Raw genomic sequence first — 24,645 nt, 5'->3', positions numbered from 1 at the left:
CTTGTGTCCTGAGTAGTCACAGGAAAGAAAGTGTGGCCGACATCCCACACCAAAGTAACCGATGAAAAAAGAGAGGCCTGATTCTCTTCCCCATTTATCTGTTGTGTCTTTCAAATGGATGTCTCAAGGCAGTTATGTATTCTAGCCTTTGCAACCTCCAGTCAGTCACCACCCAATTTTGGATATGTTACAGCAATACAGTAACTGAAACTAAGAAATATTATGTGGCTTGAAGTTCATATGCATTCATTTAGAAATAAAAGAATCTGAGAAATTTTACATTACTGCCTTCTTCGATTGCTAGATGACAAAAAGGCATCCTCTATTTTCTGTAGCATGTCATCATTAAACCACGAGACTATAATATATCAGGCTCTAGAATATAATTCACAGTCTACTCATAATTCACCATTTCCATGTGATGTCCACATTTCTATGTGTGCCATCTCTATCACGGCCCCTCTTCCTGTATTTTAGGTGGTTTTTTTTTTAAAGTATTCCTTCTTGGATTCAACTCTGCTGAATATAAATACTTCCTTGTGGTGACAGGACAGTCTTGAACGTACAACTAAGAACAAGCGACAACCCAGCATGTCACGATCAATCACAGTTCATTTCCAGTGAAAGCAGAGCTAGAATGCACACACTTGGAGATTGTCCCTTCCCAGTTCTCTCCAAGAATTAAATATGCTGCTTTTTAATCCGCCTTTTAACCATTCCTGTCTTGCGCCAGTTAAACCTCAGTTTGAATACTTCTTTCTCTGTTGGCTACAATTCCAAGGTGCGCAGACACAGGGCAGCGCCTATGTAGACTTCTTTATCTATGTAGACTCCCTTTCTACGGAGACTGCTAGTGCAGCAGAACTGTCTACCCAACTAGACAAAAGTCCAGACATGATGTAAACAATCTCCCCTCTCCCGGAATAAATGTACCATTCACATACCCTTTCTTAGTAAGGGCACACTCCTTCGAGACAAAGACTGCTTCAAGTATTAAATGAACTGACACAAAGGCGTATAATATATAATTATCCACCACTTTCTATTTGCATACAAATGAAGCAATTGATGTTTTTAAGCCTTCTGCGAAATGCATTTTTAGCAGCTGACCTAGCTATGCTCTGAGCAGTCAAGTATAGAGTGAATGTAGACACATGAGACACAACTGAGGATCTGTTCATAGGACAAAAACCCCAGCCAAGGAGACTTGACTGGACTTGAATTGAATCCCATGAGCCAAAAACACTGAGGGACAAGGTGCATTTCATTCTCTAAGGCGGCTGACGCTGACAACTGCTGGGGCTGGAAGGTTTAAACTAATCTCCCTGGGATAACAAGGATCTGAAAAAGGATTTTCTACAACAGGAATGGTTTTCGTTAAGACCATTTCCAAATACTGAATGCCAAGGCCAAATTAAATCCATGAGAAGCAAATCTTTTAAATATCTCTTCTATCCCTCATTCTTGAAGACATTTTCTTTTTTTAATACAGAATTTCTCTTTCACTTTATAACATGCAGTATGCCTAACAGAACTCCACTAATGAAAAGTAGTGAGGAAAAACACGTATGCTGACTTTGGTCCCCCAGTAAAGAGGGGGACCAGCTAATTTTGCTGGAGACTTGGACACAGGGGCTGTGAAGCCATCAATTTGGACCCTTTCTCGATCTTAACTCCTCCAGATGCTGGGATGGAACAGGTGGGAGATTTCCAACATCTCCACCCACACCCCATCCCTCTCCCACAGCCTAGCAGTCTCTTGCAGGAAGAGTGGCAGCTGTGGCCACTGGCCTCCAGGATCACTGACAAGCTGTGCCAGAGGAGGCCAAGGTCACCAGATTAGGGACTGAAATAGAGCCAGGTGTTTTCAAGCAAAACAAGCGCATGTAGCTGAGTATGGAGTGGACGCAGGCTGCTAGAGAAGCACATGTGATGGTTACTTTGGAGACGGAGTTGCAAGATGCTGAAGAAGCAAACTTGCCACTGCTCACAGTGAGACCAGCTGGATTGGGCCCATGATGGGCAGGGAAGAAAGTGGAAACCTCAGTGGAGGCATCCACCATTGTAATGTCTTGGAGGTAATAACACGTGAACTAAGAAAGTGTCTTTGGATGGTTAAATTCTCAGGAAGCTGCTCCCCAATTATTATCTTCCTCCATGTGAAAAAGCCATGGTTAAGTAGGAGACTCACACAGATTTAGCTGATCAGACCAATCATAAACTTTGTTTTGGGGGAAAGGCGCTCCCCCTGACCTCTTGCTTTACAGAAGCACAGAAATCAAAAGCAGAAGGAATCAAAACTTGCCTTAATGATCAGGTAAGAGAGAGATTGGTGACACTGACTATAATGAGCCATACTCTGCAGGAAAAAGAAATGTCAACTCCATGATCATGAAGCTGTAGCCCCCAAGACATGCCCACTGCCCTAGCTCGGCATGATGCGCCTTCAAGAAATTCAGCTCTACTTATCAGGGGTTGAACTGTTCACTTTTATTTTCATTTGTACCTGCTTGGTCCCTGCTTGCTTTCTTTAAGAACTGGCCCCATTCGTGCTGCTGTACGTTAATTCATCCCCACTATCCTTAAAATATTTCCAGAGATGGCAATGAAAATCCTGAGCTTAGAACACTAAAAACTGGTGTTTTCTTTACCCAGGTCGATTCTCTCCGATTCTTCTTTCTTCAAGAAATTCGGAACACAAAAGCAGAAAAGAGAAAACAGCATAATTTAAGAAGCTGACCCCAAAGTAAATTCTGTATTCCTATGTTATTCCTCTTTGGGGTTGTACTTCCTTCCAGCAACTTCTTCAAAAAAGGGCAATTTATTCTGCAGTCAGCGTGTTAAGTCCACTTTGAATGCCCTAAAGAGGTTTTTCCATCAGAGACTCTAGCCAGCTGGCCCCGTTTATTAGTTTAGTGGTGGCGATGACATATTCTGTACCTCCATCTTCCAACTGGGAGAGAAAGCGCAGGGCGGCAATTTCAGCAAAGGTTACACCCCCGAGGAAAAATATCAGGGTGACTCGGTTTTCTCCCGGTTGACCTAAAATTTAAACATTTCAGAATTAAAACTTACTTAATATTGGAGCTTCTCTTTCCAATCCTTTAAGAAAAAAAAACTGCATTGTTCATAAGAAAAAAACAAGTCAAATGTGTCTTGGTCAGACAGTTCATTTGAAACTCAGGAACACGGGTTTTTTTTCTTTTAAAAATTTTTTTTGTTGTTGTTCTTTCTTTCTACACCCCTCACCCCCCAAACATGATTTTGATCTCAGATGTTTTTTCTAACTACCAAGATCCTCAGCTCGGAGGCTGAAAGCTGCTACCCCTGAGGGAATCATAGGTTCTAACGTTTACAATATACATTAGCAACTAACAAAAGAGGTATACTGGACCCTGACTCCTAATACTTTACAAATGTATTCTACAAAGCCACTGCATAATACATGAAAATCACACTAACAGTACACAATTATCTGTGGATCCTGGATGTAGACTCACGTTTCTTTTGCAGTCCCGTGGGCAATGGCTGTCGTTCTTCAAAGTGGGGCCCTGGGAGCATGCGGAGAACTTCCTCGATGCTCCGCCAGCCGGGCCGGGAAAGGAGCTGGGCCAGCCTCACGCTAAGAGGGGCGTAGCCGCTGTACACATAGGATATGTCCGTGGGATTCTGTTCAATAGTTAAAGGGAAAAGAGCCTGTACGTACAGAGACGCAGAGCCACCTAACGGTGGCCTTTTGGGCAATCCAAAGTTATTTGATTTGTCTTTGAAGGCAGAAACACAAACAACATCCCCCCCCCGCATCCACTCTACCTGGGCTCTGTTCTTAGCAGCCAGAGGTTCATGTTCCCCACCCTGAAATAAACTTTTATTGCATCTTTAAAATATCACAAATAAGTCTGAGGAATCATGGGACATCTTGGTGTTTCTGTAGCTGGACAACTTAGATCTTATTTATCAGCCTTCTGAACTGTCCTTTTTTCAGAAACGCAGATACCACCCAAAAATTTTGATATTCTTGTTTGTAACTGTTGTGGCTTGCTGAATCAAAGCAGCTGAATTTGATACAAGTTCAATATCATTTCCTTCAAGAATTAACTCATCTTTCTGGGCTTGAGATACTGAACAAGCAACACCTGACCGCATCCGAACCCTGTGGATATATTTAACACCCAAGAAATTTCGAATTTTCACAAGAGAATCATTCTTCTGAGTAAGGACATTGATGGGGAAGTGTGCACACACGGAAGCCCACGGTAACGCCCCTGACTATGTTCTGTATGTGACTAGAGCCAGTTCCTTTCCATTTCTTTACCATTTGTCAACCCAAGGAGCCTGAGTTCTACGCTGATGTGATTGAAGTCCCTCTGCAGGGTGCTCTGGGGCCCTTCGCAATAACTGTGGTCCCTCCAGAGTGATGCCCATTTGCTGGAATGCCCACCGTCTGATTCTGAGAATGCTCTTTATCCTGTGCCATTGACTTTTCTGTGGCGATGGCTTCAGATTCCCAGGGCCCACTGCCTACTAACACATGCTCACCTCGCAGTAGGTATGGTCCAGAGGTTCCCTCCTGACTAACATCTTGAAAAGCCACTCAAAGCATCTCTGGATACCGAAGGTGAAAAATTACTACTTGGTTTGGCAAGACACTTCTTGGAGCGTAATGTGGCACTCTCTAACTGAGTAAGATGTACATGACCTTTGAACCCAGCAATTATCCCGTACGCATTTATGCTACAGAGGGGCTGGCACACCAGGGGAGGAGGGACCAAAGCACAAACGCATTACCTGCAACATCGTATGTACCAGCAAGACCGAAAACAACCTGAACTTCTAGCAACAGAAATCTGTTAAATCATAAAATAAGGTAGATCTGCAAAACCACTCTGTAACCATTACAAGGAAGGGTCTTTAAGACACAGTGCTAAGTGGTGGGTGGGGCGGCGGGAGCAGGTCAGAACAGTGAAGAGAGTCGAACTAATGTGTCATTTACATTGTACACCACAGAAATGAAGAGTATCTATATTCCAATCGGGGAGAAATAATCCAATTTTGCCATTGATAGAGAAGACTGTTTAATTATTAGCTTTTGTTGCAAGAGGCAGCTTAACAAAGTCCCTTATAAAAAACCGAAAAAGAAATTTAGAAAGACTGGAATAAACAGTAACTGCAAAGCGAGGTACGCCATGCTTTGGAGACCAACGGTATAGAATATGCGCCATTTATGTAAAAACGTTTGTGTATACATAGACTCTTTCTGGAAGGATAGATTAAAAAATGGGTTACAGCGATCACCTCTGAGGGACACTGGGGTTAATGATGGAAGGAACCTCCTTTTCACTGTTTGCCTCCCTTTCCCATGGGCTGACTGTTCTACCCCGTGGGCTGAGTACCTTCCAGGTCCTCTCCACCCTCCTGCTTGCCGCTCTGAGCCCAGGAGGCGGACTGTAGGCTCCAGACCAGCAGCTCCCGAGCCCCCCGTTTGGATTTGGCCAATGGGAGGCCCCAGATGGAAATGGGCGTGGGCAGCAGCGTGAGGTCAGTGTTTCTTGCCCTAGCTCCCTCTCTGTGACACTGCTGGACGCTGGCTGTGTCCCTCCCCCAGAGGCCTCTCATCCCTCGTCTTGTCAGACGGTCTCTCCCTACAGCTCTTTTCTCCAGGTCTGGAATGGGTTTCTGGCACAGATCCCTCTCCTTGCCTTAAGCCTCAGCTGGTGAAGGTTCCCCAGGGCACTGCCTCTCACTGGGCCCCCCACCCCTATCTTTATGACTGTCCTCAAATGACCCAATGTGAGAGCACCCAGTTTCCCGCTGCAATTCCGAGAGATGCAACACATGCGTGCATTTTTCAAAAACCTTAGAGAATTGGTTTTAGAAAGTGAGGCGGGTGTGTGGGTGGAGTGGATATGGTGTCACAGTAAACCGTTACCCAGTAACTAAGCCGAGCTGAAGTGAGGAGCGTGTCTTACTTGTTCATTTACATCATCCATCCAGAGGCGTAGCGTTTTCCGGATCGTTGGGTAATTGTTTCTGCCCCCCGTCTGTGGTTTCAGCAGGCCGACCTTCTCCAGGTTGTGTAAGGTCAAGATGTGCTCATAGCCATACGTCTGCAAGAGAAGTGTGGCCTGGATGTCAGATCAAGAGAAGGGTTTCTGCGACTTTCAAAAATGAGCACTTCCACTGAATCAATTCGCTCTGTGCTGCAGGGCACATTACCAGAGTGAGGTAATGACTGTCCATGGGCACAGGGGCCGGACAGAGGGAGAAACCTGCCCTAAGACTGCTTAGCCATCACGATTAACCCAGCTCCTCGAGAGGGCTTTAAAATGTTGACTTTACAGTCAGAATTTATGGACCCAACTCAAGTGAGCATCAAATCGATTGCAGTGGACCCTTGAACCACACGAGTTTGAACTGTGCGGGTCCACTTATACGTGGATTTTTTTTTCAGTAAATATGTACAGTACTGTAAATGTATTTCTCTTCCTTCTGATTTTCTTAATAACATTTTCTTTTCTCTAGCTTGCTTTATGGTAAGAATACAGCATACAGCACATAGAACATACAAAATATGTGTTAATTGGCTGTTTATGTTATTAGTAAGGCTTCTGGTCAACAGTAGGCTATGAGTAGTTAAGTTTTGGAGGAGTCAAAAGTTATTATGAAGATTGTCAATACCTGCATTGTTTAAGGGTCAATTGTGTAGTGTGTATTTATATGGGATATAATTAGCTATTTAAAACAATGAGGCAGATCTATATATCCTGAGAAGAAAGATCTTCTGCATATATTCTTTTTTAAAATTTTTTATTGGGGAACAGTGTGTTTTTCCAGGACCCATCAGCTCCAAGTCAAGCAGTTGTTTCAATCTAGTTGTGGAGGGCGCAGCTCCATGACCCATGTGGGGATCGAACCTGCAACCTTGGTGTTATGAGCACTGTGCTCTAACCACCTGAGCTAACCGGCCACCCCTAGATATAGTCTTAAGGATGAAAAAAATACAATAGAACACTGCATCATAGGATCTTATTTCTGTTAAAAAGTTATTAGTGGTAAATAATAATAACAGCCAGCACTTAGATAATATAATACTTTCTATGTGTGGAGCACTGTTGTGTTCTAAGCACTTCACACACATTAACTCAGTCACCCTTATTATAACCCCACGAGGTAGAGCTATCCTGATTATCTCCATTTTACAGAGACGTTACATAACATGCCCGAGGCCACACGGCTGACAGTGATGGAGCTGGGACCTGCGTCAGCCAGCCTCGCCCCGCACTCTATAAACATTCTTTGTGTATAAATGCAAGAAGGGAGCCTGGAAGTACACAAACCAAACTGCTGACATTGGTCCTATCTGGGGAGGGTGTGGGGATGGGGCACGGCGGCGTAGGGACGTTCACATTTTGGTCCAGATACGTCCGTATTTTATAATAAGGATGCATGTGCTATTTGTGTAATTTTTAAAAAGACAAAAACCAAAAAAAAAAGAATGAGCACTTAGTTTTAACAATAATGTACTTAACTGTCACTGGTAATAGCAAATAAATACTGCCCGAGACATCTACAAAGAGAGGGAGGCATTTTAAAAATAATGGTGGGCTTTTCCTTATTATACAGTGATACAGGCTTAATTTAAGTAAGGAATCATTATCAGGAATTTGAGAAAATTTCCCTTCCCACATCGAATACTGTCTGGTTAAGAGCATGGGCACTTGACCCCTGTTGCCTGGATTTTAGCGCTTGTTCTGCCACATAGTAGCTGGGTGACCTTGGGGAGGTTACAGAACTACTCTGTGCCTCAGTTTTGTCACCCATAAAATGGGGATGACTCACAGGGCTGTTGTGAGGATTAGACAAATGAATACACATAAAGCTCTCGCAATAGAACCTGGTGCCTAGTAAATGCTCAATAAACATTAACTATTGTTATTATTGTGCACAGTATACTATGATCAACACCAAGGACAATCCCTCTAGGAGTTAAAAAATTTAAAACACAGTAGAAACAATATACCAAAATAGCAGATTTGGGAAGTACTTTTTTAAAAGATGTTTTTCTCCTTTGGCAAATCAGTAATTGAAAAATATACTGACCTGGAGAATTTCTCTTTTGTAATAATCCAAAACTTTTTGCTTGAGTCCACTATTGCACACGGATTGGAGGCAAATGAGTCTTAGCACCTTGATCAGCGGATGCTTTTGGGCAATACAATCCTCAATGTAACTGTTGACCTGGATACAAAGATAGACGTATACCAGCTTTAGGACGTAAAGGACTTGACAGAGTCAGAGTCAAATAAAGATGTGTGGGAGAATGGCTCTTTCCTTTTTCACTTTCCCTAAGCCCCCTCCAGCCCCTGCCACGCACACCCCCGCAAACACACCAGTCATTGGGATCGGGAGGCGGGAGGGGACACTCGGCAGGCAATCCAGATGCCCGTCTGGGCTCATCTGTCACTAGGGACAACCTCCCGGGAGGCATGTGAGACCTAGTCGATCTCAGTAAAGCAACAACGTGTCAATCACAGGAATTTTTTTAGAAGATGGAAATTTTCATAAAGTGAGTAACTTTAGATGTATTAATAGAGGTGGATATGTAAAGGAGTTATATGGCCAGTTCTCCCCAAAAGCAAATATCCGATTTATCTATTACAGCCCTTAAAGATCTCTGATTTCAGGGACCAGGTCTCACCTCTCTGTGCATCATAGAAAGTGCCCCCCCATCCCACCCCCAGAGTAATGTTAAATATCTGTTGCTTGGTATAATCTGTATTGTCACATTTTGCATTTGCTCTTAAAAACACTTAAGCAAGACACTGGAGTTGAAGCAATTGCTTTCCTAACCATAATCTTATGTTTGATAAATTATCAGTCATTTGTTAGAAGTTTTATTGTTCACGTACCTTATCAGTGTCTATTCCGGACATAAACTCCTGCTCCACTGTTAATTTATCAAAGAAGTCTTCAGAAGCTAAAATACAATTAGGACATTTGCAACTGAGAAATTAAATAAAGGCTCATTTATTTGAGCAGTGTGTTTTTATACACAGAGCACGATTAAGAAACAAGACATGCCCAAAAGCAAGGAAGCAAAGGCTGGCATTGTCACCTGACAAGAATCTTCCAAAAGCATGGAAAACCCTAAAACCCTGTACTCCTAAATTACATCTAGATATAGTCGACCCCTGTACCCCTTCACTGTCCTTAGGTCTCAAATACAGATCTCAAGAATTTTGCCTCATATCAGTGAAAGCTAATCTCCCCAGAGCAGTTTCCTTTCATCGTCAGGCTCAATTCAGTTTCAATCGATTTCTATTAATGGGAAAACAAAGACCTCCCTTTCCCAGCCCTGCTGTGTTTAGGATTCACAGTATACGTCATGATACAGGCACCAAACACTCTCGTCAGCCTTTACAGCCTGGGTGTTAATGAATAAACGTGCCTTCAGCTTAATATACTCCTTCCGAGCTCTTTCAAAACGCTTAGCATGTTTTGAAATACTCAGCTCTCTATGCCAATTAGGCAGAAAGTTTTCAAGGGAAAAACAGAAAAATCACATTGCTTTAATTAATTAATCCTTAACCCTCCATCGGGCGCAATGAAAAAGTTACGAGTTCGGGTGCAATGCATCTACTAGATGCGTGTATGACTTTATTTATTTATTATTATTATTTTTTTTTGGAAATTTTAAAGTAGTAAATGCTTTGTAGTGTTTCTGGCTCATTTTTCTTTTAAATTATCAAAACAAATAAGGATGCCATATTGTGTTTAATATTAATAAAAAAAAAACATGTTTGGTCTATGTCCACTTTCTGGCACGGAGCTCCTAAAACTTGGAATTTCCTAAGTGATGAAAGCAATAAAGTATCTTTTGTTATGTTAATGAGGTGACTTTTGGACAAAGCCTGAGGGACAGAGATGGGGAGGGCTAGTTGCCAGAACCAACCTTGTGATTAGCCTCACCTTCCACCTCTGGGGAGGAGAAATGGACTGGAAGTTGACTCAATTGGCAATAGCCAATGATTTAATCAATCATACTTATGTAATGAAACCTCCATAAAAGCCCAAAAGGACTGGGTTCAGAGAACCTCCTGATTGGTGAGCAGGTGGAAATTTGGGGAGTGGTGTGCTCTGTGAAGGCACAGAGACTCAAAGAACTTTTCCCATGCCTTGCCCTATGGTTCTCTTTCATCAGGCTGTTCCTGAGTTATATAAGTAACACATTTCTCTGAGTTCTATGAGACATTCTAACAAATTAATTGAACCCAAGGAGGGGGTCATGGGAACCTCTGATTATAGTCAGTTGGTCAGGAATGCAGGTGACATTCAGACTTGGAACAGGCACCTGGTGGTGTAGTGATGTAGGATATTTCTCGTGTCGGGGTTATGGACTCATGGAACTGAAGAATGGAGACACAGAACAGAGAGGTTAAACTGCAGAAAAGGAGTTTATTAGAAGTAAAAATACATTTCAAAGAAGCAGAAGCGGGCCCTAGCAGTAGAGAATGGCTCAAGGGCCATTATTAGAAAAGAAAGTACACTCCGAAGAGTTTGGAGCAGGCAGAGCAAAGGAAGCTCGAAAAGGCCTATTTATTTAAATTGAAAATGAATGAAAATAACGTGTAAGCATGCTTATTATTTATTCAGAATGAAATTTTAATTTGTATCTAACAGGTAACTGTTAAGATAGCTGAAATTTGTGTGTGATAAAGTGAAATGGCATCTTAAGATACTTAACCATAGAGTTGGGAGGACCATGGGTGGAGCTGGGCCCCTTGTTAACTCTATAATCCTGACTTCCTGTTTATCCTTATGGTAATTTCTGGGGGCAGGATCATAATAAAGGGATTAGCCATCTTGGAACCGGGGTCTTTTTGCCTACATGTGGGCTGCTGGTAGAAGCTCCGTGTAGGAGGTGTGCTTTCTTGCACTGTGGTGGTGGTATTGCTTCTTTTTCTTTTCCCAAATAAACCTTTCCTTTTGTGGATTACTTAGAGAGTTATTTTTCGCTAGTCAACATGTGCATTGAATCCGTAAGATCAGTTGTGCCCGACGGAGAGTTAATAATAGGAAACAAAAAAGCTAAACAATGAACCCCCTCACGTGATGGTGGCAAACTTTGGAAGAACTTTTTTATCGATATTCCAAATACTTTATCATGTGATTACATTATTGTAATAGTAAAAGAAACGAGTTAACCACCCATGGAACACTTTTAACGATGCACACGCGTACACTTAATTATCACTGAGAATCTTGTACCATATTACAAAAGCTGACTTCCCCAAGGAAGTAGCTTGGCCTGGCACCATGATGGCAGCCACTGTGTACCCCAGTCGGCGCAGACGAATGTCACCGCCCCGCAGGATACTCACTAGTGACATCCTTGATTAACTCTGCAATGGAGGTGTGGTTGGCAAGTGAACCCCTCGCTGCCTGCATGTGGGGCAGCTGGGAAACGAACTGCTTGATCTCCCCCACGGTCTTGGCATTATGCCTTTCCTGAAACGGAGGAGCAGCAGGACCATAAAGCAGGGAAGAGACTTCTGGTTAAGAGCTCTTTTCTTTGTATTGTTCAGGGGACGTCTGATTTACATTAATGTGGATGACAGAATGGCACATGAATACATCAGGGCAAAGCCAGTTCCAACACATTTGTACTTCTATAGAGAGCCAGTGCCTAAAATTTTCTCCTCCCAGGCACCAGGTCATATTGTGGTATTTTATGGGCATCTGAGTACTTGGGGGGGTGAGAGGCAGTATTATGTAAACCACAAACATTTCTGAGTGCAACACGAAAACAAAAAAATTATGTTAAGGGAAACAAACAGCAAAAAGTTTCCCCTAAAAAAGAAAAAAAATCCATTCTTACTGCTGAACCTCAATCTTGAATATTGTCTGTGAACAAAGGGAACCTCGCTCAGCGATGAGGAAATATTTTTTCTCAAGATTTAATCATTTAAACTGAAAGGAACTTCAGAAATATGAAAATCAACTAACGAATATAATTCCTAAGAAAGCTGGAAATACACACTTGGTGAAAACTTAGTTTTCAAAAATTCTCCCGATTTATGTTTCTAAGGTCTAGGTATTCAGAGCCCATCATCAACGTTTTAGAAACGAGCTTAACCAAGAATAAAGCAGGAACTGGGCAAGAGGAGGCAGGAAGGTGATGATGAAACTGCCAACTGAAAAGCCCCAGGCGCTGGGCATTTCACTCTCATTATCACCCACCACGTCTGCAGGGCTCCCCTGCCACTGGCATGCTGGCCAAACTTGGAGCTTTCACCCCAAAGTGCAAGTTCTATTAGAGAGGATCTTTTATTTATAGTACAGCTGGCTTCCTCTTAAGTGAGGTAGGAAGTAATTAAAAAGGAGAAGGTAAAACAAATGTTTATGACAAAAGCTTGTAAGTTGCAAATACTGCTCCCCTCACCCATCTCCCCACAAAGGGGAAAAAAAACTGAACACAATACCTTCGCTTAAGTGTCTGGAGAACAAGTTTAAACAGAAACCCCTGGGTCCTCTACCAGGGGACTCTGCAGTTTCTGAGGATGAGAAAGATGCGAGCACACTGACGTCTGTTCAGTGGCTCTCACTCTCCTTCCTCGTGGGGGGCAGTCTGGGCTGTGACCAGAGTAGCAACCGAACCGCCTCACCTCAAACGCTGCCGAGATGACCTTGGCTTTCTTGCTCAGCACGGAGCCCACAGCATTGAAGTTCTTATCTCGGATCTCCGCGTACAGCTCCTCCGCAGAGTTCAGCTGAAGCTTCTTGGCTTCTGTGGGAAGATCCTTACCGCCATCACCCTGTTTCTTGGATGCAAATTTCTCCGGAGGTAATTTCACATAACCTGGACCACAGTGCAAGGGAACGGTCACCGGTGTGTGCTTCCTGGAAGAACCCATCAGGTGCCCGGGTACCGGACAGAATCTTCCCACCCAGGAGAGCATGTAAGCTGGCTTTATCAAAAAAAGGTGTGTGGCACTGAGGGGTTGGTTTTTCCATGATCCAAGTATACTTGGTTCATAAATAAACCAGAACTATTATTAAAACTTTCTCAGGTTCTATAGGATGACAGAAACATGGAAACATCATGTGACCCAAAACCAAACCAAACACATTTGTGACCTCTGACCTAATGATGTGTCAAGCCTAAACTCCTGTAGGCCTTCTGTCTTCCTGTAGTGTCCCCAACCTCCTTTCCCTGAGATGTCCCTAGCTGTGCTCTCTGCTTTAGCAAGCTGGTCGCCTCATCATTCCCAGCTTTTCTTATGCTGCCTGCCCCTCGCCAGCACCCCCTTTTCTAAATGCAGTCCCAAGGCCACATGTCCCCACAAGCTCTCCTGACGACTGCCAGCCACGAGGATCTGTATTCTCGAAACTGCAGGGCCACTTGTGTGTACCCATGGCCTCTGTATGTACCCTTGGCTTCCGCTCATGGGATACAAGCGTAGCCCTGCACACTGCACATCCGGCCAGCCCTTGTGTGACCGACAACAACAGTTCGCTCGGACGCTGTTTAATCCTAGTGTCTGAAAGTCAAAATCAGTATCTTAATTTTTTCGAGTATTCTCTGACTTGTATGCAAAGAAAGTACCTTGTAAAAAAAAAATGACCTTTTGGATATTTTTATCAGATTACCACTAGTAAAAATAGATGGCACTTTACTTACTGTTTTGAATGCCATAAATTTCATCGATGAGTCCTTCGTACGTAAGCTGAGTGGCAAGAGGCGTTAACAGATCCACGTTTCGATCGAGCAACAGGAGGTTATCAAAAACAGGAAATATTGAATTTTGGCTTCCTGTAAACTCTCTCTTCATCCTGATCATCATATTGGCCACTTGCTGGAAACAAAACATTGGATCAGGTGGGGCCCTCCTGGGAATGAGCAGATTTTAAAATTCGGCTAAAAACAGAAAGACGATCAAAAAGTAAAAAACAACAGAAAAACTGGAAGAGTGAGCTTGATAAGAAATAAGCAGCTACAGAAAGCATTTGCTGTTGGCCGCCCATTCCAACACTTACACCGTAGCCATCGGCAGCCGCTAGCTCTCAATGAGACATAAAATCAGATACGATCTATTTTGTTATTGGCGGTGGTTCTGTTCTATCAAGTCTCCATGAACGTGAATTAGCCAATGCTGAACCACCGCTCAGGGGAGCCAGGGGGTGAGGGTCTTAATCTTCATCAACTGATCAATATGTAACCTTGCTTAATGTGTGTTTCTGTTTAAAGACATTTTAATATACTGGAGGTGCCTAAAAAATATATACAAGTGGACACTTCCGTCAACCAGTAGTTCGCTGTAATCAGAAGTGTCTGGACGCTGATGGGAACCACTTTGAGCACCTCTTGTCATTGCAGAAGTCAAACGTGACTTGTATTCATCTTTTGTTATCGGTATATATTGAGTATTGCAATTTTAATAGTTTTTTCCTTTCTTAAAATGTGTGTCCATTTTTTTGGCGCCCTCTGTATATTGTTGATTCACTAACATTGAACTCAGCCAACAGCACTGTTGCTCATGCCTGAATGAAGCTTTTCTAACACACGTGTTAGCCTTCCTGCGCTGTGACATTAAATAGCACTTCAGCTCTAAGCTTGGGGCCATTTTAACAGTGAAATCACCAACAGAAAGCACAAAAACACAAAAAGTGTGGCATTAAGAAGTGCGTGGCACCGGACAGTGGTGGGAAAGGCCGCTGCGTACAGTGTGGGGGCTGAAACAGGAGGAGGAACGTCGCTTTGTTCGGCCTCAGCTGCCAGCATACGCGCGGGCCAACTCAAGGTTTTTGCTGAATAACGATTTGGGGGTTACGAATCAATTTTAGCAAGAAGGCAAATTCCCAAATAAAAAGGACTGACAGAGCCTGCTTCTAAGTAGCTTCCCACTCCTTCCCCCCTTTTTGGGTCCTAGGAGGCCCCTTCCCTCACCACCAGACACCCGTCATTTCTTACCCGGGCACACTCTCCTTTCCCAAAGATCTGGGGGATCGTCCCGTACAGAGCCTGCAGGGTCATAAGCCCCTTGGCTGCGTGGTAGAGGCTCGTCTGGTCGCTCTCCAGGTAGCACTCCTGCAGGGAGGAGGGGTCGGTTACTGTCAGGTCACGGTCACCTGGGTGCCCGGGGCTGTCTGACACTGGGACTCAGCAGTGGGTAAGACGGTCATTTCCCACTTTGCTGGGGGAAGTGGGGGACTCAAGTCCATTTTACAAAGCTGCTTCGGCACACTAGGCCACAGGGTGCAGCTGTGGCAGCAACTCTGCTGGGGCAGAACCTTCTGGAAGAAAAGTGTTCACCAGGCATGCCAGCTCGTAGTTTATCAGCTCTTGAGTAAACCACTGATTAATAAAGACTTGCGTGGAGCTTGCATGGGTTCTCTCGTTCACTGTGGAGAGTGCAAACTTTGGTAGGACATTTTGGGAGGGCCACATGCCAATACCCATAGATGTGTACATTCTTTTTTTTTTTTTTTAAAAGACTTTATTGGGGAATTGGGGGAGGGGAACAGACAAGTTGCTGTCCTTTTGTTCTTCAGTCTAGTTGTGGAGGACATCGCTTCACTGGCCCATGTTGGTATTATCATTGTGCTCTTCCCGGGTGAGGGAGTTGCTCGCCGGCCATTGGACGGCTGCTCACGGCAGCTCACAAAAGCGCACGCCAGCTGCCAGCCAGCCACACTGCAGCCAACGCCGTCACCAGTGACTCACGGCAGTGCAACTCCAGGTTGAGATGTTGTTCACCGTCTTAGCTGTAAAGGGCAGTGTCACTGGCCCTCATGTGGGATCCGAACCAGGGCCCTGCTGCTCCGAGCTGGTGTCCCAAGCCAGCTCTTAACCAACGCGCCACTCGGGCGGACCCAGGTGACCACAGAATACTTTGAAGTTTTTACAAACATGAGGCAGCTTTTCCTATAGCCTGACAACAAATGAAAGACATAATGTCTTGAGAAAGAAAAAGGGGTAATTGAATAGAGTATGAGCTCATTTTTAGAAAATATATTTTACTTTATAAAATATATAAAGCGTGTTTTGTAAAGTATACAAAAATATACTTTTTTTTTTTTTTTTGCACATCGGAAAAAGGCTAAAAAAGTACACACAAAACCAGCTGAGAAGCGAGAGAGGGAAGCCATCAGTTTTGACACGGGTAGGTAAGTGCATGGGTTCTGGACTCAGGATGCCTCAAACTGACCCCCTAGCTGTGTCACTTCCCAGCTGGTCCCCGGGCCGGTTAGATAACCCCTTTGTGCCTCAGTTTATTCAATAGAAGGGAGTATATTCCACGTAGCATAAGGGTTAAATGAGAGACACGAAAATAAAACATCTAATCCTAGCACCTGAAACATATAGTAAGTGCTTAATAAATATTAACTTTTATTAGAACTTGCTTGGATTTTTTTACAACTATCGTCCACTCATAAGTCAAAATGGTACATTGTACCCCGCACGTGTATCTCTAGCCTCAACAGCCAGGAGGGAGGGGACACTAGTGGACGAGGGATTAAGAAAGAGAGGGTGGCTCTTTCAAGTCTGGTGTATTTTAACATTTCACTCAATATGAAAATCAAGAATGTCTAAAGTTGTACTTTTTGTCAAAATTACTTTGAAATTCCTGATCGGAGCAGAGCTAAGATAAAAATTCAAGAAAAAAAAATTAGGGAACATCTTTCAAAAGAGCATTCATGGGCAGGCCAAGTGGCGCGTTGGTTAAGAGCTGGCTTGGGACGCCAGAGGGCCCCGGTTCGGATCCCACATATGAGGGCTAGTGACACTGCCCTCTACAGCTAAGATGTTGAACGACAGCTCGACCTGGAGCTGGGCTGCCATGAGTTGCCGGCGACCACCTAGGCTGCAGCCCCTGCTGCAGTAGGTTGCCATGGGCTACCGTGTGTAGCCAGCAGCCAGTGTGAGTGGCCAGCAGCCACTGTGAGCAGCTGTCCAGAAGCCGGCGACTGATCTGCCTTGCCTGGGAAGAGCGCAATGATGGTGCCTACTTGGGCCAGTGAAGCAATGTCCTCCACAACTAGACTGAAGAACACAAGGACAGCAACTTTTCTGTTCCCCTTCTCCCAATTCCCCAGCGCTGTTCCCATCCCCCAATTCCCCCTCCCCCCCAAAAAAATCTTAAAACAAAGCATTCATATTTTTTTTAACTCAAAAAGTTGTATTACTACCAAGACATTCCTTTCCTAATTCTATCTTTTAAAAAAGATGTTGAATTTTTTTGCTCTAATATAATTGGCGGTGGGGTGATTATTTGTATTAACATCCCAACTCTGTTCAGCGCTTGTGAAATTCCACATGGTATTTCAAGCCATGAGGACGTTTTGAAATGGCCAAAGACTCATACCCATTAATATTTAAATACATGTATTTTTTTAACCTCAAAGTCTCACATGCCTACATAATAGAATACCTTGCAAAGTATTTTTTTAACTTGTTTTTACAAAGGAGATAGATTTTATACATACTGATTTTTATATACACAAATGAAGGTCGCAATATATTTAGCACTGTTACTCAGCATTAAACTGCATGGAACTCTAATTCCCACATTTTGTACAGAATGATGGAAGGTGATCATAATCTTATCCTAAAAGCACAGAAAGAACTAGGATGCCTTCTGATGCCAAGAAATGCTAAATCACACTCACTGTTTAAAATCACATAAATAAGAAAAACGAGCTCAACTTCGTCAGAAATCGCAGCTGAATTTAACATTAGATAGAATCCTTAGCGTTACCATCCAGGCAAGATCCTTGATTTCTAAACAGAGTGAACATCAACAGCCCACGGCTTGAGGTTCTCTGCAGAAAGTCATTCTGTCCTTTTGCAAATCCCTGGTTAAATAAACTGGAAACCTCTCCTCTGGACAGGTTCTGTCATGCCAACACAAGTTTCCCCAGCTGCTACCAATTCACATTAATTACACGGATGTGAATTAATTACGTGTGGGTATACCATTATAGATAAGTGATAAAGCAAATGCAGCAACATACAGATTTCAGAAATCTAGGTGATGGGTACGTGGGTGTTCCCTATACAATTCTTTCAACTTTTCTGTATGTTTGAGATGTTTTATATAAAATGGTGGGTGTTCCGGGGGAATGGGGGATCTGTACCCCACTGGATGAGATTTAGTGTAAGCAAACCAGTGGGGAACACGGTAAAAAAAAGTGCCAAAAAACTCTCTTGGTGACACAGTTAATCGGTGGTGCCACGGAGTTCTGTCCTAACTTAACTCTTTAAAGAAAAGGTTTCAAATCATTTTTTGTATGACACAACTGATTCTCAGAAGTTCTAGTCTCTAGACCAGCAGCGTCAGGATCACAAACCCATAAATCAAAGGAACTATAGGTAAATGTGATTACATTAAGAAAACATACACGGCAAAAACTACAATAAACCAAGTCAGAAGACAAATGTAACCTGTGTTCAGGGTTACTCACTGTAGCACTGCCTCTAACAGAGTAAGATGAGGAACAATAAAATGTCCTTTAAAAGGAAACTGATTTAATACATTATGGCACATCCAAAATACAGAACACTATGCAGTTTCAATACAGAATAAGGAAGTACTTTCATATGTGGTAGAAAATGACTAAGATGTATTACTAAGAGAGTAAAGCACGATACCAAAGTTATATAGTAGATGCTACCACTTGTATAAAAGTGGGAGGGTATCACACATACCCTGAGTTGCAGCTGCACAACATGTCTCCAAAAAACTAAAAAGAATTAGTGATTGCTTCTGCAGGGGAACTGGCAATTTGACAATTAGGTGGAGAGTGACTTTTCACTCTGTGCCTTTTCTTACTTAAAGCAATTTCCCATGTGCACAGATTGTGTTTACAAAACATTTTCAAATTATTTTTAATGATAAAGTAATATAGTAATATATATTTATCCTTATTAATAATTATTAATATATATTAATATGTAAACAATATATTATTTTAAAAAGCAATATATAAGTAATATATAAATAAGTAATACATAAAGTAATATTCTTATGCAAGAAAAGGTTCTTTGAAACAAAGATAGTCAATTAAAAAATATGTAGGAGGGGCCGGCTGAGTGGCATGTTGGTTAACAGCAGGCTTGGGACACCAGCTCTGAGCAGCAGGGCCCCAGTTCAGATCCCATATAGGGGCCAGTGACACTGTCCTCTACAGCTAAGATGGTGAACAACAGCTCAACCTGGAGCTAGACTGCTGAGAGTTGCCGGCTACAGCGTAGGCTGCAGCCCCTGCTGCAGTGGGCTGCCATGGGCTACCGTGTGTGGCTGGCAGCCAGCATAAGCGGCCGGCGGCTGGTGTGAGCTGCCAAGAGCCACCGTGAGTGGCCATCCAGAGGCCGACAACCAATCTGCCTCACCCGGGAAGAGCGCAATGATAATACCAACATGGGCCAGTGAAGCAACGTCCTCCACAACTAGACTGAAGAACAAAAGGACAGCAACCTGTCTGTTCCCCTTCCCCCGATTCCCCAGTGCTGTTCCCATTCCCCAATAAAATCTTTTAAAAAAAAATAATACACAGGAGTGGCCAGTTAGCTCAGGTGGTTAGAGCACAGTGCTCATAACACCAAGGTTGCCAGTTCGATTCCCACATGGGCCACTGAGTTACGCCCTCCACAACTAGATTGAAGACAACTACTTGACTTGGAGCTGATGGGTCCTGGAAAAACACACAGTTTCCTCAATTTAAAAAAAAACCAAAAAGATAAAATTATATTTGCAAAACACTTATTAGAACTAGAGAACAAAACTGTGCACATTCTCTAATAAACATGCTTAACATAGTGGGGAAAAACAATGCCGAAACAGCTGGCTACCCATATGGGGAAAATAAATTAGCTCTCTACCCTACACCACACACTCCACACAACTACACAATTCAAGTTGGATTAAAGACCTGAGTATGAAAAGCAAAACTTCAAAAATTCTAAAGAAAAGTATAAGATTTTCTATGTCTTCAGGGTGGAGAAGGATTTATTAAGACTCAAAAAGTACAAACTGAAAGAAAAATAGTGATATATTTAACTATTCTAAGTTGGAGGACCTATACCTCCCAATTTCAAAGTTTACTACAAAGCTACAGAAATCAAGAGAATGTGGTACTGGTATGAGATAGACATATTGATCAATGGAACAGGAATTAGACACCAGAAATAAACACATTTATGGAAATTGATTTTTGATAAGAGAACCATGACAATTCAATATGGGAAATATAGACTTTTAGCAAATGGTGCTGAAACAGATGGACGTCGTGTGCAAAAGAATGAAGTTGGACCCCTACCTTCATCAGATAAAAAGAAACTCAAAGTGGGGTCAAACTTAATGTAGGACTAAAACCATAAAATTCTTTGAAGAAAATATAGGAATAAATTCGACCTTGGATTAGGCAATGATTTCTTAGATATGACACCAAAAGCAAAAGCAACAAGAGAAAAAAATAGGTAACTTGAACTTCATCAACATTAAACACATTGGTACATTGAAGGATATCACTTTCACTAATAAAGTGAAAAGAACCCACAGAATGGGAGAAAACATTTGCAAATCATATATCTGATAAGGGACTTGCCTCCAGAATATATGAAGAAGTCTTAAAACTCTTACAATTAAAAGATAAAAACCTGATTTTAAAAGTGCACCGTGGATCTGAATAGACATTTCTTCCAAAGACATTAGAAATGGCCAATAAGCACATGAAAAGATGATGAATATCATTAGCCATTACAGAAACGCAAATAAAAACCACAGTGAGCTAATATTTCATACCTGCTAGGATGGTGAAATTTAAAAAGACAGACAGTAACAAGTGTTGGTGAGGACCTAAGACTGGAACCCTCATATAGCACTGGTGGGAGTATAAAATGGTGGTGCAGCCACTGGAAAATAGTTTGGGGGTTCCTCAAAAGGTTAAACATAGAGTTTAACCATATGACCCAGCAATTCCACTCCTAGGTATATCTAAGAGAAATGGAAACATATGTACATACAAAACCTTGTATGACTGTTCACAGCATCATGACAGCCAAAAAGTGGAAAGTCATCAGTTGTCCATCACAGATGAATGATAAACAAAATGTTGGATATCATTAACAACGAAATACTATTCAGCCATAAAAAGGAACGAAGTACTGAAACACACTACAATGTGGATGAACCGTGAAAACATTATGATAAAAAAGAGGCCAGACACAAAAGACCACATATTTCATGATTTCATTGATAAATTTCCACAATAGGCAGATCCGAGCAACTGGCATAGACTAGTGTCTGCCAGTTGGTTGCGGGGGGAGGGACAGGAGGTGACTGTTAACAGGTAGAGGGTTTCTTTTGGGGATGAAAAAAATGTTCCAAAATTAGACAGTGGTGATAGTTGCACAAGTCTGTGAATATACTAAAAACTGCTGAGTGGCACACTTTAGAAGGGTGAATTTTTGGTATGGGAATTATGTCTCAAGGAAGCTATTATTAAAAATTTTAAATAATTTATAATGGGAGATGTCTACATGATAAAAAATATCATAAAAGTTAAAAGGCAATCCACAGACTGGGAGAAGATACTTGCAGCTTTTATACCCCACAATGATTAGTATCCAGAATATACAAAGAATTCCTCAAAAAGAAAAAAAATGGGCAAAGACAATGAACAAGCAATTTACCATTTGCTGAAGAGAGAAATCTTAAACGTTGCAATAAACATATGAAAAGGCTCAACTTCACATAACCAAGGAAATGCAAATTAAAACAATACCATTGACAGTGCCATGCTCATAAATTTAGCAAAAGTTCAAGTCTGACATTAAAAAAGAAAATGCCGGGCTTACTTTGAACGCACCCTCCGATTCCATGGATAAGAGGTCCCCGTCAAATGGAATGAGATCTAGGCTATACTCCTCCCTGTGAATAAAGGAGCCCAGAACACCCAGATCCTTCAATCGCTGTTCGCACAATAAGCTCCGTCGTGGCACAAACAAAATGTGGAAATCTCTTGTTGGGCCACGTCTGTCTTCACTGCAAAAGAAGTAACATTTGTCAGCTTATGAGCTTCTTCGAGTCACAGACTATCTGCTTATTTTATTCCCAGAGCCTGGCTCTACACCTGGTACCCAGAAGGCACTAAATAAATGCTAGCTAAATATACAAATATTGTTACAGTTGCTTTCTGGCTCTCTTTTTTTTTCTGCCTGGCAGGAAAGCCACATTGATTCATAGCTGCTATTTTGTGATGCATTTTCTAGCTTCCTCTTAAACTATTTACAAGGCATTAAAGCTCTCAGGTTTATTGAAACAGGATATCTGTGTCTTTCTGAAAACAAATGGTTCTTCAAACCAAACCAATGCAGTGATACAGAGTCTTACATTAAAATGAAAGATCTTCTTAAACTCTCACTTCTGCTCTCCTTGACAGTGGATTTCCCAAAATAGCCCATTTGTTTTTCAGCTTTTAGCCCACAGAGTGCAGACCGGGCTGGGAGAGCTTCCTCTTTAGATTGGATGCTACGTTAAATTTTAATCAGCTCTTACTTATTTTGCTTATTAGAGTCAAGCACACTATACTCAGTATATTGAAAAAAATAACCACTAGGCTTTTCTTTTGTGGTTTTTATTTTTAATCAGGGTCCCTTCTACTGATACAGGTCTAAACATTTAGCTCTTCTGAAAGAATGGGGTTATATGATGACCCCCACCCTACACACACACACACACACACACACACACACACACACACACACACAAAATGAACAACTTCACAAGTTTCCGATTTTCCCCTCTGACAGAATTTGACGCCTGTCCAAATTTCCCAAAAGACAGCCTTTCAATGCACTGGCAAGAGAATGGGGTTGCAATGAGGAGTTCGGTACGTTAAAACCACCTGAAGGACCAACCTCTTTTGGACCAAACAAGCTCTGAGAAATACCTGAGCACATTTTCAGCAATGATATCCATCAATTCTAGCCTGGGTCTGACAAAAAAAATAATATTCTTGACATCCGCTGCTGGCAAACGACTTCTTTTAAGTGTGAACATTTTTTCCACTTCATGTTCCTAGGAAAACACACAAAAGGTGAACAAAAAACCCATCTTTACCTGTCATATCCAGATTCAGACGTCATAAACTCTCCCAATCAAATGCACATTACTGCTTAATTATCAAAGTTTAGACTCCCCAAAGCCAGATGTATAAAAGGCTAAGTTTTAGGATGAAGTTGCTGCTATTGCATCTGAATTCAAATGACTCTTACACAATGAACTATCAGAGACACCAGGTAACGGTCACATAACATAATGCTAATAATTCCCCTAGAGTTACAAGCAGTATAGAATCACAAGCCAAAAGAACCACTGTATATATTGGGTTGTTGGAAAAGTCATGACGTATTTTTTCTCTGTTTTTCGTTGCAAAAATACGTCATGACTTTTCTGACAACCCAGTAAAATGTCAGTCACGAATTAGTATCAGTGTTTATAAAGACCAAACAGCTTTGCAAGCCAATTACTCAGGAAGAAATGTAAAATCCTACTATTATTGCTAAACTACTGAATTCTTAATCCCTGAACAAAACCCAAATAGCTCATTTACCTTCAGTAGTGAGTATTGCGCAATCAGGCCAAATGGTCCTGTGAGGTACTCATCCCAAACTATTGCCTAGGAGAGGGGAGAAACAGTCTCTGATTATGGTTAATATCAGGAATTTCAACAATGTCAACAGAAAATAGCAGTCATACATAGTGGGAATTATCTGCTTCAAACTCTGAATTAACCAAAATTTTAATAGGCTCGGACCACACCCCTATCCTACAGGTCTAAAGAACATCACCAAGCGATGCTACTGTTGGTCACGTGAAAATTAAGACTTAATCATTGTCCTCAACAGGAAAAGGAACTGTAGTTTGTTGCTTATCTGCGTCATTTTATTAGCTTGAACATACACAGAGGGTGCCAAAAAAACATATACACGTTTTAAGAAAGGAAGAAACTGTATTAAAATTGTAATACTCAATATATACCAATACCAAAAGATGACTACAAGTCACGTTTGACTTCTGCAATGACAAGAGATGCTCCAAGTGGTTCCCATCATCGTCCAGACACTTCTGATTACGGCGAACATTGTTTGGTAGACTTCTGTAGCAGCACGTAAACTGTTTCAACATCACAGCAGAAGCAGCAGGACTTACTGCTGTGCAAGGCCTCCCAGATCTTCCCTTGTGCACATCACACACAATACCATGCGTCTCAGACTTATCACGAATGCATGCCATTGTTAGGCGTGTTGGAGGTTCTGTCGCACACTCATGCCTCCATTGTTGTATTTCCACAACATTCTTGAATTTCAAATACCACTTCAAAATGGCCTTGCGCTCCTAGAACGACAACTGTGCTTCCGCCATTTTCTTTGACTGGCCTGCCTATCGCATGGTGATGCTAGCATTCATTTGATTAACGCCATCTTTTGAGCAAACGTCATACTACACATTGCCACCGCAATTCAACTTCGAAAAGTAATACAGGCCGGCCGGGTGGCACGATGGTTAAGAACTGGCTTGGGACGCCACAGGGCCCCGGTTCGGATCCCACATATGAGGGCCAGTGACACTGCCCTCTACA

General features: G+C 42.3%; 1 protein-coding gene across 1 annotated transcript in view; it reads right to left on the bottom strand.

Moving 5' to 3' along the window:
* Positions 1–1,023: 1,023 nt before the first annotated feature.
* Positions 1,024–24,645, bottom strand: part of VPS33A (VPS33A core subunit of CORVET and HOPS complexes) — a 25,356-nt gene continuing 1,734 nt past the window's right edge. The window contains exons 2-13 of the mRNA XM_019648939.1: positions 23,617–23,682; positions 22,954–23,081; positions 21,860–22,046; positions 14,972–15,088; positions 13,682–13,856; positions 12,666–12,859; positions 11,382–11,508; positions 8,910–8,977; positions 8,101–8,238; positions 5,970–6,107; positions 3,501–3,669; positions 1,024–3,042 (exon numbers count right to left, since the gene is read on the bottom strand). Coding sequence (XP_019504484.1) covers positions 2,861–3,042; positions 3,501–3,669; positions 5,970–6,107; positions 8,101–8,238; positions 8,910–8,977; positions 11,382–11,508; positions 12,666–12,859; positions 13,682–13,856; positions 14,972–15,088; positions 21,860–22,046; positions 22,954–23,081; positions 23,617–23,682 — 1,689 coding nt within the window. The 3' untranslated portion in view covers positions 1,024–2,860. The remainder of the gene's footprint in view (positions 3,043–3,500; positions 3,670–5,969; positions 6,108–8,100; positions 8,239–8,909; positions 8,978–11,381; positions 11,509–12,665; positions 12,860–13,681; positions 13,857–14,971; positions 15,089–21,859; positions 22,047–22,953; positions 23,082–23,616; positions 23,683–24,645) is intronic.

Source organism: Hipposideros armiger, unplaced genomic scaffold (assembly GCF_001890085.2).
Source record: "Hipposideros armiger isolate ML-2016 unplaced genomic scaffold, ASM189008v1 scaffold_128, whole genome shotgun sequence".
Taxonomy (NCBI): Eukaryota; Metazoa; Chordata; class Mammalia; order Chiroptera; family Hipposideridae; genus Hipposideros; species Hipposideros armiger.
The sequence above is the reverse complement of the archived record's forward strand: the minus strand, read 5'-3'. Positions and strand labels throughout refer to the sequence as shown.